This window comes from Oenanthe melanoleuca, chromosome 1 (genome assembly GCF_029582105.1).
Source record: "Oenanthe melanoleuca isolate GR-GAL-2019-014 chromosome 1, OMel1.0, whole genome shotgun sequence".
NCBI lineage: Eukaryota > Metazoa > Chordata > Aves > Passeriformes > Muscicapidae > Oenanthe > Oenanthe melanoleuca.
This window is the reverse complement of record NC_079333.1, coordinates 44,747,026-44,763,786: the sequence shown is the minus strand read 5'-3', so window position 1 is coordinate 44,763,786 and position 16,761 is coordinate 44,747,026. Positions and strand designations below refer to the sequence as shown.

Genomic DNA, 16,761 nt, shown 5'->3' with positions numbered 1-16,761 from the left:
GTCCAGAGGTGAGCATTCCTTAACAAGAGAGACTTTCTCAAGATTGAATGATATGGCAGCAAACACGACAAAATTTTCTCAGTTGGTCAGAGCTGAAGGCAATACCAACAGGCTCCAAACTAAGGAGAAGTCCTCATTTTGATCTGGTGCTGACAGAGCAGGCACCCATATTTGTCTGGCCAGAAGGCCCAGTGCAAGACAGAAGGTGCCAGACATCAGCTAGATGCTGAAGAGAGGGAAATGAAGATGTAAAAACATATAATGCTTAAAAAATTATGACTCAGGAAATGGATCCATGTTAAATAGCTCAAGTACCCTTATAAATGGCACCTTTAATTCCAAATCTTTCCATTGAACAACTACAGAATTTATCTGAACACTAATTTGTTTAGTACATTAAATGAGAAAACCCAACAACAACAAAAGAGGAGAAAGATTAATTACTAAGTTTTTGTTATAAGTTTGTTAAATTCTTCTACAAAAGATTAGAACAGAAACATTTACCTTGCGGAGTTATGTGTGAGTTATTTGCTTGAGTAGCAAGGTGATTTTCTAGTTCTTCAATTTGTTGTCTGTATTGCTGCAGCTGTACTTCAAACTGTTCAACCAAGATTCTGAAGTAGCTAGATGAGTAATACAATGACATTGTATGATTAAATATTACTAATATGACTTAATTTTTTTACCTGATCTCTATTAGCTGCCAATTGCCATTCAATTAATTGTATAGTTAGATTGCATAATATTCTTGATGTCACTCTACAACTGCAACAAGAGTGAACATTATTTTTCATGTTGAAGACAAAGACAATTAAAGTGAAGAAATAAAACACCGATTCTATGAAGCACTCCATATAAATGTTACAAGAAGCAGGGAACAAAATTGTATCATAAAGTTCATAGAATCTTTAAACAGTTAGGTTGGACTAGATTATCTTGAAAGATCCCTTCCAAATCTCCTACAAAAAGCAGGGACATTCTGACCTTGAATGTTTACAGGGATGGGGCATCCAACTCGTCACTAGGCAACTTCTTCCACTTTCACTGACAGAAAGAGTTTCTTCATTGTATCTAATTTGAATCTGCCCTCTTCAGTTTAAAAATAATTGCCCCCATCACAATAGGCCCTACTACAAAAACTCTGTCCTTGCCTTTTGTATAAGCCCCTGTTAAGTACTGAAAAGCTGCAATAAGATTTCCTCAATTTTCCTCTTCTCCAAGTTACATTATTGACTATTTTTTATGAATAACAGTAACTTACTCTGCTGGGGCTGTATTTTCATGCTGAAGACCAGGAGGAGTTTTCTGTGTTCGCAATGCTATTTCTGCATTCTTTAGCTCCTAAAAAACAGTGAAAATAAATAAAATAAAATTCTGTACAAAGTGTTCAAAAATAAAAATACTAGGACTCTACTCTTCACTCATATAAAATATTTTCTTCAAGCATTTAACACTGTGATAGAATTTGATCAGAATTTCTCCAAAGAACTATCAGAAAGTTGGAGAATTGCAAATACCAACAGAAGCTGGGGGACAGAATAAAAGACGGCACATACTGAAAACACAATTAGTGCTCAGAAGTCGAGAAAATACTGCATTAAACTGTCAGAAAATTTTTCTACTGTAGTTCAGAAATATTGTAATTATTGAGAGGTAGAGGGGAAAAAAGCAACAGTCAAGTACAAGGAAGTAACATACCTAAAAGATAAAAAATAGGAAAAAACTATTATTTTGACTTTAAAAAAAAATATAAACTACTTGAGAAAAATGCCTCTCTATGAAATTGTCATGTTATACATGATAATTACAGCATACACTTCTACTTAATACTTGCTAATAACTTTACCATTAAGAATTTCTTAGTGCCTTGCTCTGGGATTATACTCAACTACATCATGTACAGAAATATGAGAATATCATTAACAAGCTTTTGTTTTCACAGAAAACTGTTGACAAGGTGCAACTATAGAGAAAAAGAAATAAAAGCATCAAATTTTTGACTTGAGAATAAATTATCACTTATTTATATAATAAGCAGCCTTGATATGCTAGATGAAATAAAAGGTAGTACAGAACTTGAAAAAGCATCTGCATCAAAACTTGAGCCCAAATTGTCTGCACAGTTCAGACACAGACTGGTAGATAGTAATGTGACTCAAGTTTCCTAAATGAATGCTAGTGCTAATCAAGAAAGCTAGGTCCCTGAAACATTATGGGGTAATTTGGTAATTTTTTCCTCCAAAGCCATCAGAAGAGCACATCCTTGTATTTTTGCTGCTCCAGAGTCCATCATGTTATTACAAACGTGTCTCCACTAGCAGCTGAATATATTACTGAAGCTAAACTAAAGTGGACACATATTCCCTTCTATTTTGTCTTTGCTACTAGGAATGCTTTTCTGAAAAGAAGTAATTTTACTGCTGTTGTACTTATCTGAAAATACTGACATCACAGTTTTCAGTTTCTCCCATTAACTTCAAAAAGATCAGAAGTGATTCAATTTTTCATTCTGTTAACAATTGCCTGGTACATGTGTTAACTTGACTAATAAAGAAGGCTAGGTATCCTATATGAAATGATAAACATACAAACTCTACGTAACAAAGGTTATATTCAATTATACCTGTGCAGTTTCAACTTTCAGCTTGTCAATATTAAGAATGTTTCTCTGTAATCCACTGGCAACTACAGAGAGAAGCTGTTTCAAAGCTTTAATGTCTTCTTGTACTTTAAGCATTGCTTTAGAGGACATTCTACTAATTTCTTCCTGAACTTGTTTTTGTTCTTTCACAAATTTCCTGGGGAAGGCAAAAAAAATAGGAGTAGGGAGGAAAGAAACATAATATAATGAACCTGAAGTACCCAAGTGTTTGCCTCTTGGTCACATTATTTAAATAGCTATTAAATTTATTTTTCCAAAACCAAGTACTGAACAGTAAAATGACTGTATGACATAGTACTATCTTAACTCCTAGAATGTTAATACTGTAAATAACCAAGCCAAAACAAAAATAACCACCCTCCCCCAAACTCCTCAACTTTAAATAGCAAGTGTTGAAAAATGTTACAATCCCTGAAAAACTAAGATATATAGAGTGTTTTATCTATACAGTCATATATAAGCATCTATGTAAAAGCAATTAACACTTTAAACTCACAAGTAAAATGCATGCAGCCCAGTCTACTAACCATTTTCTTCCTGCCCGAGAGAAGACTTTTATAATTCTCTTTTCCATAGAAGAGCCATGAAGCACATGAAATACAGACATAAGGGTCAATACTCACTATGCATGTGCAATAGGCTTAATACTTCAAGAGAGAGATGGGTAAGAGCACATTGTTGGGCAGACCCATTCGCATAAATACATATTGAAGTGAGACGGAAAAAAAACCATACTAGACTTCAGCTACTAGAACTATCCATCCACTCTGTTCCCAAAGCTGGCCTGCTGAGAGCTAATAACTCCCTTCATGCAGCCTGCAGGAATATGTTCTTGTCAAAGAGCATCAACAGTATACAATACTTTAGCTAAACAACTATCATAAGTAAAAACCACTACTCACTGTAGATTTTCTACATCTTGACATATTACTGGAGGTAGATTTTCATCCTTCAATGCTTTGCTATCTCTGCGAGAGACAATGAATGTTTAGGTGATCCTTCAATACTGGCAAACATTTTTGCATGACTAGTAAATATCACTGAAACATTCAGGTGAGCGATTACACAGTTTTGCACCCATTGCACGAATGTTGCAACTAGGAGCGATTTGGATTAATGGACACAGATCCCATGCCAGGGTTCAAGCCTGTGGTGTAAGTACCATACAAGTTTGCAGAAACCACTTTTCAGACCAGATGACCAATCTGTAACAGATGCCAGATAAGCTGTAGGCATTGCATGTGAAGGAAGAATTGCAATGTTTAAAGTCATGACTAAACATTACTAAATTATCTATATTGCAAATGTTGGCTATGCAGATCTTTTTTCGGTATCAAATCACCAGAAAAGCTAAAATACTTGTTTAACTGTTTTCTATTAAAACATGGAATGCAAAGAGAATCTGATACTTACTCTGGTCTTGTTCCTGTTTTGTCACCTAAAAAATAAAAACTGTAGGTCATAAATAAAGCTTTGAGGAACAAACAAAACAATCTTAATGTGATTTTAAGGAAGAACTAATGACTACAATCTGCTTGATTTCTCATGGTAAGTGGAACAGACCAGGCTAGCCACAACAGAAAGTGGGTTTTAATTTACAACCCCTTCAGAGATAACTATCTTTACAGGAACAATGGTTCAACAGTTGAGGTGCTAGCTTCTTGGAGTAACAACCTCTTGTGTCACTATACAAGCCACTACAAATGCATGAACAAATGCAGTTGCATAAGAAATCTGTTTCTGCTTATGCAACCTCAACTCACTTCGACCTGTACCCACAGAACATTCAAGTGTTTAAATTCAGCAATGGCAGTCTCCTCTCAGATACAAAAGAAATGAATATTTGCCCACTGAGCTTCCTCAAAGAATTCTGCTATTGTCTTAGCTCCAGAAATGAGTGAGATTTTACAGAACTAAAAATGTTACTGCTTACCTGCCACCTACACACTCTAAACTGCTCATCTGCAGATGAAGATGTCAAATGCTCAGAGTGACAGAACACAGCTGAAAACAGCATCATGCATAACACAGGGCACACCTATTTCTAGTATGGCTGTGGCAGTAATTACATTCCATCCACAGCAGTCTGCTAGGAAGAGCACTCAGCCCAAGAAAAAGGCTTCATCTTTTTCAGCTGAAATCCAATTCACATCCTGTCAGTGCCACAAAGGCAGAAAGCAGCTACACAGCTAATGCTAGTACCACAGACATCTGAAGGTGCACAAGCCAGTTCTCCTGCCAGCAGAAGCTACTACTTTTAGAAGCAACATCTATTTAAACTGTTCATAGACTCTGTCACCCGGTACTTCACAGACTGCCGTTCCCTATGCCTTCCCTACTAACACGGGAAAAAAATCTACACAAAATTAGGGGAAAAAAGCATGAGAGACAAACATGAGAATTTAAGACTTATATGTCTTCTGATAATGTAAAAAATAGGCAGAGAGCTACACACACTTAGCTTTTGTGCTCCAGCCAGTTTTTTTTTGTTGAAGTTGTTGCTGTACATCACAACTTAAAAGATACAAATTTGACATCAGATTTTGCTACCTTCTAGGAAAGTGAGTGCTTCAGATTTTACATTGTTTTAACATTCTCTTAGCAATACAAGAAGAAAATGTATATTAGAACAGGTTTTTATTCCCTGCAGCCATATTTTAAAGAAATACTAGATGGTTAGAAGCAAAAATTTTTATAACCAGTTCCAGAAGAGCAAACACAGGCTAGTCCTGGGATTACTAGGGCACTTTACTCTTATAGCCATATCACCTCCTCCTTTTTCTTCATAAGGAAAAGGGAAATAAAACCCTCAAAACCCTGGAACCACCACTCTCAAACCTTAATGCAATTCCTCATATACTAGTAAAAAAAACCAGAACTGACAAAAGTAAGTAGAACGACAGAGGTAGGGATATTTATCAGGGCTGCTTAAGCCAGTACTAGCCATTAAGGGAAACACTTCTGAATTAAAACCTCAAAAAACGGTCTCCTTTGACATTTCCCAATGCTTAGCTAAGGGATCTCTGCTCATCCTGACAGCAATAGTCCAACTCACCCAGTTCCACTATACAAGATACAGGGAAACTCAGATTACTCATTTAAGTTTCCACCCTAAGAGTGAACAAAACAGCACTACTACCAAAGCTGATTTTGATTCTGTGGTTTTCTGGTCCTTATTTTATGATACTTGTATGTCACGGAAGTGTTGTGATATCCTAATATTATAGTAATGGAAATCCCTCAAGTCTTTTCATTACCCCAAGTTTCAATACTAAATTCCAAAAAAAAAAAAAAAAAGGATATCATGCAGAGCACTCCAGTTTTAACAGTCAATATGTCCTCTCTTTCACAAGTAAGAACTCTCTCTCCACATATTATGCTACTTTCTAAAGCTGGTTTCATAGAGCTTATACATTTTCTTCTCTTTAGCTACTGGCAAATCAAATTCAAAATTTCAGTCCTGAATGAAATCAAGCGATTAAATTAACAAATTCCCCAGTAAAAGTAAGACAAATTAACATGCATGCCTATGTTAATGCTCAATATTCCCTTAAGTACTTTAAAGGTACCACGTTTTTGTAATTGGTTTTAACAACCTGACAGAACATATACAGAACTACACAGCACCAGAAACAGTTTTGAAGAGTAACATCTAAAATTAGGACACTTCAGTTTTGCAGGCATTCACATGAAAAAAATACAGCTGGATAACAGCAGTTTCAAAACAGTGCTCTTCATACTTGCAACACGCACTACCTAAACATAGCTCTCCTTCCCCCTCTAGTGACAATCTGAGAGAATAGAACAGAAACCTACAATGGCATCTCAGCAAACAGCCCGGAGTCTTTACTCCCGAAAAGCTCAAGGATTTAGATCCTGGTTCTCAAGCTTATACTTATTTTTTAATTAATTAATTAGCATTACATTCCATTTGCAAACACAATCTTGTTCTTCTGTACAAGCACAATATCTAAGAATGAAATCAACTGAAATGCCTTTGAAAGAGGTAGAACTTCAATGTCACATTCCTAACCCAATCAAATAGTCTTTGCTACAGTGTTCTGATAATTCCCTCAATTTAAAATAAAAAAAACTTACTCTTTTTGTCTGAAGAACTACTAAAATCAATGCCACCAAGACCTTCACTGGCAGTAGTTGAAGGAGCCGCAGTCGTCCCCAGAGACAAACCCAAAGCATTCTGCCCAAGTCCTACAAGAAATTCAAATAGCATTTCTGCATTTTGCAGTGTTATCAAGACTACAACACAGCACAAATTCTTCCTCTAGAGCTGAAAAAGGAAGCTGTGAAATGGCAACACTAGCAGTGAAATATTTTATTGAGACCAAAACTCACCAAAAATAAGTTTTCCATTTCTCCAAATATATCACTGGCCCTCTCTCCATATATGATCTACTTCTTTGAGCCAATTATGGGAATGAAAGATTTAGTTGTATTTTCGGTTTTTAAAAAGTGTTAAATAAATTGAACTTAAGAATAAGAAAGGAGCCAATTATTTCAGCTTCATTTTTACTGCCCACGGATAGCAACATCTTAATTATAACACTGTTAAAAACCTCCACTTCCACAGTGTTAACGCTTTGTATAATCGAAACCTTACATTATATGATCACACATTAAATGCAATTGTTTTGAGACAGGAGGAAAAAACTAAAGTAACTTTCACCTGTTGCTGCTGTGCTTGTATTCTGGAAGAGTGAACCTCCTAAGCCTGCTAAGGCTCCTCCTAAGGAAAGGCCTGTGGAAGCAGTTGTAGTTGGAGCAGTTGAGCCACCCAAATTCAATGTAAAGCCAGTAGTTCCTGCAGAGAAAGGAAACCAGCTTCATGCAGACACTGCCTTCAAATACATCCATAGACAATCAGAAATAACTGAGAGATCTGAACAGCATCTTAATTGGACAATAAGTGCTTTTATTTCCTGCAGTTTTCACACACTGCCATAACCTTTTGAATTACACATTGTTTTTCTTTACAACCTCATAACTCTAATTAGTCCATATTTACCTGTAACTATACAAAAAAAATTGACAGTCCCCCAGAACACTACAGGTTATACAACCTAGCACATAATTTATTTTACAGCATAATTGAACTAGTAAGTGATACTGATTTTTATGTTAAACATGCTAAAATTTCAACATTTTATGTTTAACATTAAAATATTTACACAAGACACATGATACAGTAACATTTCCATGGTAGTTTGAGCTGCCTTCTGGAATTAAGCATCCCAACATTCTATAATAAAGGGAAGAATTCATTAGAGAAAGACCACAGGCATAAAGCAACAGTAAACAGAGGGCACAGAGAGCTGAGCTCAAATGCAGACTTCAAAAGTTAAGAAAAATAACTGTCTCAATTACCATCATGCATGGCGCAGTTCAGCTGAGTTAAATACGATGGCAGGGGTATGACAATATGAGAAGTAATTTAAAACTTTTACAAACAAATGTTTTAAAATATTATTTCCATAGCTAGTTAACAATTTCAGGCCATCAGCAATAGGTAGACATTGTCCAAATTCTGTAGTTGCACAAGTAGGAAGCTTTCAATCTTAAGTGAGGTTAACAAAAAGAAAAATAATTTTACATGATGAATCAGCTCTTGCTACACTTCTAATGACCTGGATTATATGTTGTCTATATCACTAGGTTCTCTGACCATAATTCTAGTGTTTTAGGATACCCAAATTTAGAACTTGAGAAGTCCAATGAACCCTTTATTCATGTACCACAAGATTACATAAATAATAGAAAAAACAGATGTAGAACATCAAGTTATACATCAAGTTTTATTGTTAACAAGCAAACAAAAAAAAATAAAATAGCCCCAAACCACTAAACATTTTCCTACCTCCTGCAGGAGTTGATGTAAGAGCAGATGATAATGACAGGCCACCCGCTGAGGTAGAAGTAACAGGTAAAGCAAATGGCGTGGCTGAACCTGCGGGTTTGTTGAAACCTAAACTAAAGCCTGTGGTAGCTGCTGATGTGGTGGCAGGTGTGCCTGGAAGAAATCCAAAACCAATTATCACTCTTGGAGCATTCTGTTTGAGAATGAAAGTTAAATTTACTACCTCTTCTGCATCTCATGTAGCCATCATGGGTGACACAGCACAAAAGATGACTTGCATCAAGTAAAATATTCCCACAGATCTTTCAAATGAATTTCAGTGGTTTACATCAATTGTACAGGCATTTTTGCTCCAGAATTCCTAGAGATCCAGTGGACTTTGATTCTGGACTGACAATTATATCCACTAGTAAACTTAAAACTGTACTAAATAAAAACCCCAACTTCCACCAAAAGCATCCAGCAGATGTCACAAACATTGGTAAATGGACCTATAAACAATGCTGCTCAAAATATAGACTACAAATTCTCAATTAGATGCACACACCAAAATGAATGCACATGTTCTTTCAATTTGTAAGCAAGAAAAATACATTGAGATGCTACTCAAAGTTTGCTTTTAAACATTTTTTAAGTAAAACAAATAATTTGTGCTTCCTGCTGTTTTCATGGTAAGAACACACTTCACAATCTAGAACCCCCATTCCATATATGCACACTTATACACAAAGCACAACAGAAAATACATACTTAATATTCTCAGTAACTGCTGCTTTGGAAGACATCATTTCATCTAGCTAGTGAAAAGAATTAATGCACATCTGCATAGTATTGACTTCCACATATAGGTTATGTGTCACACAGTCTCTTCTGGGTTAGCTGTTGCTCTTCCCTTCTGCCCCTTTGATTTGCTTCTTTATTCAACACTATTTTTTCCTATTTATTTATAGTATGGCTCCCTAAGTTCTTTGACTACAGTGTACTTTGTAGCACCTCCACCCCTAACATTTGTGACACTCAAACTCAGTTACTCCTCAGACTTCAGCTGATATTTAAAAAGAAAAAAAGAAATCAAAACCAAGCCAACAAGAACCCACATACACCTGTATTTCTACAGGCAACTGCAAAACAGTGACCACAAATTGATCATAGAAACAAAAAATATTCCCTAAGTCTGTTCCCAGTTCAACCCTCTTTATTCTTCTGAAAGAGGTAATTATCCACCAGACATGTTCAACTAGACCAAGAAATTCTGTATGAATAATTCTTTGATAACATATCACCCTCCCCTCTGTTGAAGGACGAAACTCACTAGGGGAACATAAATACAAAATCCAACTTTTGACTGTCACTGTTGTACAAGAATCAAATAACCCTTTAACAAGTAACAGTACCTAAAACTCCATTCTGATTTACAGCCTTAACATTTGGGTTGCAAAGCAGATAGCAATTAGTAATGGGGAAAAAGCTCACATCTGATCACTAGCTCTGTACATTACAAGAAAGAGCTATCTCTTGAGGCTTTTTGTCTGTGTAACATTAAAATCCAAATCAGGTCCTTACCTAATGTCAGTCCTGTAGCAATAGTTGTCGCTGTTCCTGCTTTAAGAATGAGAACAAATAAACAGGGTAAGAAGTAATAGAAGTAATAACAGTAATAGAAGGTCACAGAAATGCTGTGACAGTAAAAAACATGAAACAAAATCCTGAAACAATGCAACATTATGAGAGCTATTATACAACTTCTTTTCCTCTGGTGTATTGAAAAATAAAACATTAACATAGAAAACAGCATTAGTAAACACCATCAGCAGAAATTAAAGCACAACTGACTTCAAAAAATGTAACTTTTCGTCATAAGAAGCTAACAGTGAAGTCGATGTTAACACAGCACTATATTATCTGAAATTTCAAATGAAGTAAGGTAAAAAGATGAAAACTAGTAATCCTATCACAAATTTTTTTCAGTCACATGATAGTACATAACATCAGCATGCAAACCAACAGACTTTGCATGCATACAAAACAACAGTATAATGAAGGTTATAGAGTCTAAAGTGCTTGTAAAATCCTCTGTTTTGGTTTAGGGTTTCTGTCCCACTGGTAATTTAAAGAGACTCCTCCGGACACAGTGTTAGGCCATTTCATATTTTAAAAACCATATGATTAGATTATCAAAAGAATCATTGAAATAAAATTACCCCAATGTAGCCAATTACAGTAATACAAGCTTTCAGTCTATTGCTGATTTTATTTTTAGTAGCTTGGTCCTTAGAACTTTCCCCATCTACTCATATAAGCATACAAGAAGAAAAAGACCAGTTTATCTAGCAATATTGCAGTGAAGTAAAATTTATTTTTATGTCTGCTTGATGGCTGAAAAAAACTCACTGTCAGAAAAGTTTTGTTCTTTTGTACTCCATTACTCCTATAACAAACTGTGTGTTCATAGGCTGAATTAGAGACCTAAGAAATTACTCAATTCTTTCAGGCATATTGCATTAAATATGCCCAATCAACAAACTGAGAAATGTTCGCTACTGTAGAATTACAGGTATTGCATTAAAAATGTGAACAATCTCACGAAGTTTTAAAATACTTTTAACATCTAAATTTACCTCAATCTTAAGTCAATTTTGAGCATCCTGGATGAAGAGTTAAGATTTCTAAATTACACCAGGATTCAAACTACCGAACAATTTACACAACCCAGGAAGTTTTCTGTAATTGCAGTTGTGTGTCTGCTGCACTGGTACCATTTAATTCTCTATGAATGATCTTTCAAATTACTCAATTAAGCAGTTTTATAAAACTGTGTAAGTAATATTCTGAGCTACAGAACAACTGTAGAAGAGCAAACATTTTAGCATAACCCAGCTTTTTGAGTACATATAATTTATATCTTCACTGCTGTATCCAAAACCTGCAGTACAAGAATTATTTTCTACCTGTACTGGTGCTTCCCAGTGTAAAGCCAGTGGTTGATTTTGATCCAAAAAGTCCACTCCCAAAGCCCAATGAAGGAGCCGATGTAGTTGCTGTAGCAGTGGAAGAGCCCAGAGTTCCAAAATTAAGTCCTCCTGTTGAGCTATTACAACATAAGACTATTAGCAGTAATTCTATTTCAAAATGAAAAAACCCCCTTCCCCCTTATTTCAAATTCTTTCCAATGCCATCATTCACTTTCCCACAAACATCATTCATCACAAACAACCCAGCTGGGCAACACAGAGCCCAAGCTCACTGCCACTGAACAGAAAGAGGGAGCCCATTTCCCCCTTTGCTCCCACAGCTCTCTAACTCCCATTGCTTCCCTGACACTAACTCCAGCATTTGTTCAGCTGCTGCTGAGATGACAGATCTTATTAGACCACTCAGAAATTTAAACCTTCCTCTGTTAGATCATCTCATTCATTCTCCCTAATTGTTCTCCCTAGGCTACTGATATGAGTGAACCAACATTAGAGAAGCACAAAGACAATAACAAATCTGTATGAAGATCTTTTCAAAGCAGGTTACAAGTCCAGTCAGTTATCTCTGACCAGAAACTTCAACCAGTGTTGCTTTCTTTCATTCTTAAATGATAAGCAGAGACACCAACAGCACGACTTCACCCTATCTTACTATCAAAACACACTGAAGCATGAATTAATTTTCTAGCCAAAATGCTATCCTTTTGCACAGGTTCCAACCACATGCCTACTGTACTTCTTCAGACTGTCTACCTGTCAGTTACAGAAAAACACCTTCCAGATCTTCTTTTACAGAAGAAGGGGAAGAGAAAGAACAGAGAGGATCAGATAGGTCATCACTAGGAAAATGAAGGCTTTAATACTTCTTTCGTTTAACTACACATTTTAGAGATTTTATGCCAAATAGAGAGCAAGCTTTACAATTAGCACAGAACACAGGAGAATACAATAATCATGGTTATCTCCAGTCAGTGAAATTACAGATACTAGCACCCAGATGAGTCTATGGTTTTAAAAATTTGGTTCTTAATCGACAAAAGACCAGACAAATAATTTATCAGACGAGTAATTTGCAGTTACTTCCATTTGTGAGTCTTTTTAGAAACAAGGTTCAGTTTTCACAAACACATTTTGTTTAAGTACAACAGCAACACTGAAACAAAATTAAATTTAGACTTAAACAAGGAGTTTTATCTTTCAGATGTTCAGTATTCTCTCATTGCTTCCTTATATCCTCTCTCTTTTTCTATGAGGCTAACTTCTAAAATAAGTCAAACAAAAGTAAATCCTTACTAAAAAGGTACAATTAGCTCTTGAATTGGAAATTTTCAAACTATCAATGAAACTGATCATGGCAAGCCCAGTTCTGAACTAGGTGTGAGTTATTTTTAAGCAGTAATTTGGGAAGCAGAGTGGCCAAGAAGTTTAGAAGGACAAAGACTAATTGCCGCACAGCATCCAGAGCTTTGAGCTGTCATTACTCCCAAAATTTCAACATAACAAACTGCAGCACCATGACCTAACTATTTGTAAACTTAAACATACAACATGGTGCTTCTCTCGCTAGTCAAGAGCTTATGTGTCTCATCTTTTTTCCACTGTGAAAGTTTTTTGTTACAGCATTGCCATAGAAGAAAGCTAAGGTACAAAATGTGATATTCAGCACTAGAGAAAGACAAAAAAAACCCCAAAACAACACAAATAAAATGAAGTGGCATTTTTTCAAGGTAGAAAGAATACAAAATGTAGGAACAAAGTAATGGCAGCATTCTCACCAGCAGGAGAAAGCATGGGCCAGAAGGATACAGATGGAAGGAAGAGGAGCTCAGGTCACTGAAATCAGGTCTGAACTCTAATTCTAGAACTAGAATGAAGCACTGCACCTGGCTAAAGCATATAATAAGAGAACACCAACTGAAAAAGAGTGCTAGCACCTGAATGGTTGCTGGTGAAAAGCAGGAATTAGACAGGCTGGCACATCACAGAAGCTTTCAGCCACCAGACTATAATCCTTGGTCACCTAACATTCACGTTTGGACCAGAAAATCAAATTCTTTTTCTTCCAACACCTGGCAATATCATCTTAGACCTAGCTCAGAAGAACATCTTCTTCTTACAGTCTTAAACATGTTCTCAAGCAAATTATCTCAAAGGGATGCTCAAGAAGGAGTAAGAAGGCCCCTTTATCTATGATATTCCTTGACCAACCAGCCCTGAAGACTGGTCTTGCTGGTAAAAAAAAAAAAAAAAAAAAAAACCAAAAATACATATTTCAGTATATTTAGAATAATGGTTTTGAATTAACAAATATTATTTCAACTTGCTCATTTGAACCACAGGAAACCTACATTAAGAAGGCATGAAGCAAAAGAGCAAAAACTTTATCAAGTCTACATAAGCTTTACTGTAGAAGCTAAAGAAAACCCAAAGAAACAAAAAACAAACAAACAAACAACAAAAAAAATCACCACAAGAAAACTCAAAACCTCCCAATAATCTCCCCCTCCAAAACCAAGCAGAACTAACACAAGAAAGTCATCAAGTCACAAGCACAACATTTACATCATTACAACAAACTCCTGTTTGTTGTAATTCCTTCTCCTGTGGGTTCCCAAAGAAACAACACTGCCATTTAATCCAAGAATTAAATGGATGTCCATCAGATCCAGACACTCTGTTCTCTCCATCTCACAATGCTGTTTCCTGATGTTTCTAACAGGTATTTCCAAATGTATCATCTTAAGTGAAGCTTCCCTGAGTAACCACCCCCATCTATTTATTTAACACTACAGTGATCAATTCTGACCATGTTTGGGAAAGTCTCTGACACAAAGTAACACAACAGCCTTAGGTTTGCTAGTCCAGTTGCGTGCAAAGAAACAGAAAATGTAAAAAAACCCCAAACAATCCAAAACCAAAAAAAAACCATCAACAAGAAAGACTTAGCTGTTATTGTGAGAAACCTAAACCATAACGCTTGGAGTACAGAGCCTGCTGTATATCACACGCACAAAGTTCTCCTTTTACTCCAAGATACTACACACCAAAAAAAAAAAAAAAAAAAAAAAAAAAAAAAAAAAAAAAAAAAAAGTGATTTTTGTTAGAAAGGGTTAGTTCGAACTTAACCTCTAAAATATATACAGAACATCACTTTTGAACACTAAACATGTAGGCTCTGGCATCAACGTGCTCCACGCCGCGGACACAAATGGGGGCTGCCTTTCGAGGTAAACCTGGATGCACATCTGATTCACATCCTGCGCTCAGAGCGGCAAGGTGAACCGTAAAGGGAGGCATCCAAAGCCAAACCAAAGCACAATAAGAGGAGCAACTCCCTTAATTATTAGCTGCTGAACAGATCGCTCCCCACGTCTCCGCTAAAGGCGCAGGCCGAGAAGCAGCCAAGGCAAGGAGGCCGGGGCAGACACGGCGCGGTCATTTCGGCCGGGACTGCCGGAGCCCCTCGGGGAGCGGGCGAGGCGCCGCGACCCGAGCCCGGGGCAGTGACTCGCCCCCTCCCACACGCACGGGCCGCCCCGGCCTCCGCACCACGGGGCCCTGGTTCAGGCCGGGCCTAAGGCCGCGGGGGTGCCGGCATGGCCGAACACAGAGCAGTGGGGCGCGGCGTTACCTCGGCGTGGCGGTTCCGAAGGAAAAACCTCCGACTGCCCCTCCTCCTCCTCCTGCGCCGGCGGTCGCCGTGGAGCCCAGGGTGCCCGCGCCGAAAGAGAAGCCCGCAGACATGGCGGCGGCGAGAGCGGCGGGAACAGGCGGAGAGCGGGGCCGGGAGCCGGCGGCGAGGCCCGGGTGGGCGGGCGAGCGGGTCGGTGTCGGGGTGGCGGCCCCTCAGCCCCGCATGGCGCCCGGCGCCACCTGCGCAGCGAGCGGCGACACCGCGCGCGCGGACGGACGCCGGCCACGCTCCCCTCCGCGCGCCCGCCGCGGTGCACCACGGGACGGCCCGGCGGCCCTTAAAGCGACAGCACCGCGCGGGAGCGGCGCTGGGACGGTCCCGTCCGGCCAGGCCACTGGAGCATGGCACAGAGTGAAACAGGAGAGGCGCCATCCCAACGTCACCAAACGTGCCTAGAGGGACCGAGCAGGTTGCCCAAATAAGTGGTGGTGGGGTCTCCATCGTTAATGGTTTTTAAAAGCTGCCTGGACATGGTATTGGGCAACTGGCTCCGAGGGACCCTGCCTAAGCACGTGGAGCCTACCGGGCACCTCCAGAGACAAGAAAAAGAGCCATCTCTTGGGAATGTCCCCATGTGCAAGACTCACGGACTGAAGCAGAGGCCTGGGTAATCAGGGGATGTGTCATTTCCCACACTATGACCTATTGTCACTATGTTGCTAGAAAAGTTAATCCAAAGTGTCAAAATTGTTGCGGGGGACAGCCCCCTTTTTATCCTAAATTCCCAACTTCATCACCCTCTTCCCCACTGGCTGAGGTACTCGGAAGGTACAGACTTCCAAAAACACCTATTGTATGCCCTTGTTTAATATGTACCCCTCTTTTGTTACATAAAGAAAGAAAAAGAAACCATTTATAATTCTATTAAGTCGTTGTTCTTTTTTTCTAGGTTCAAGAATTTAACATAACCTTGGCTGAGCAAAAGTCTGAGTTATTAGTAATAAAGTTTTCTAGAACTAATATTTTCTTCTGTTGCTTCCCTATCTGTAAGTTCCTAGCCCTATCTACAAGCATATTGATGTGGTCTGTTTGTAAAGGCACATTCATCTTATTCCTTTCTGCGTCGTGGGACCGAGGGATGAGAAGACTGGTTCAGCCCATTGACTGATCCCAGAAGTTACAACAGTCTTCCCTAACTTCTCCTCGTTCTTAACTCACTTCTATGTTATTTATTTACATCTAGGTGCACACTGAGTGACTTTAGTCTTACATCTTAGTCTGTGAGGGGTGGTCGTACCTCTTCAGGCAGGTATCTCAGGAGAGTATCTGAAATAACCTGCTGATGGGAACATGCATCAATCCAAGGAGAATGATTTCACCAAGGTTGCTATTCAGCAGCAGCACATTTTCCTTTACCTCCCTTGGTTTTCAGCTGCTGTGCCGCTTATCAACTGGAAAGCAGCACTGAATTCCCACCTCTGCGAGGGTTTCAATTGAGCCTGGCGGGGTCTCCCCCTCAGGTTGTTACTGTGTGTGGGACGTCGGGTGCGCCGACCGCGTTCCTGCCGGCAGTAAGACCCGCGTTTTCCCTTACAACCTCCTCACACTTACCTCTGTATCC

At 38.4% G+C, this 16,761-nt stretch overlaps 1 protein-coding gene across 4 annotated transcripts in view; it reads right to left on the bottom strand.

Moving 5' to 3' along the window:
- The window catches only part of NUP58 (nucleoporin 58), a 36,087-nt gene extending 20,621 nt beyond the window's left edge, over window positions 1–15,466 (bottom strand). For 2 of the 4 annotated variants that reach the window (XM_056490147.1, XM_056490166.1), the window contains exons 1-11: window positions 15,138–15,465; window positions 11,483–11,622; window positions 10,098–10,136; window positions 8,535–8,687; window positions 7,347–7,481; window positions 6,761–6,871; window positions 4,076–4,100; window positions 3,565–3,630; window positions 2,624–2,798; window positions 1,262–1,341; window positions 505–623 (exon numbers count right to left, since the gene is read on the bottom strand). In XM_056490147.1, the coding sequence (XP_056346122.1) occupies window positions 505–623; window positions 1,262–1,341; window positions 2,624–2,798; window positions 3,565–3,630; window positions 4,076–4,100; window positions 6,761–6,871; window positions 7,347–7,481; window positions 8,535–8,687; window positions 10,098–10,136; window positions 11,483–11,622; window positions 15,138–15,250 (1,156 nt within the window). In that variant the 5' untranslated portion in view covers window positions 15,251–15,465. Of the gene's footprint in view, window positions 1–504; window positions 624–1,261; window positions 1,342–2,623; window positions 2,799–3,564; window positions 3,631–4,075; window positions 4,101–6,760; window positions 6,872–7,346; window positions 7,482–8,534; window positions 8,688–10,097; window positions 10,137–11,482; window positions 11,623–15,137 lie in introns of all 4 variants that reach the window. The other 2 variants (XM_056490176.1, XM_056490157.1) reach the window with 2 other exon arrangements.
- Between the last annotated feature and the right edge of the window lie 1,295 nt (window positions 15,467–16,761).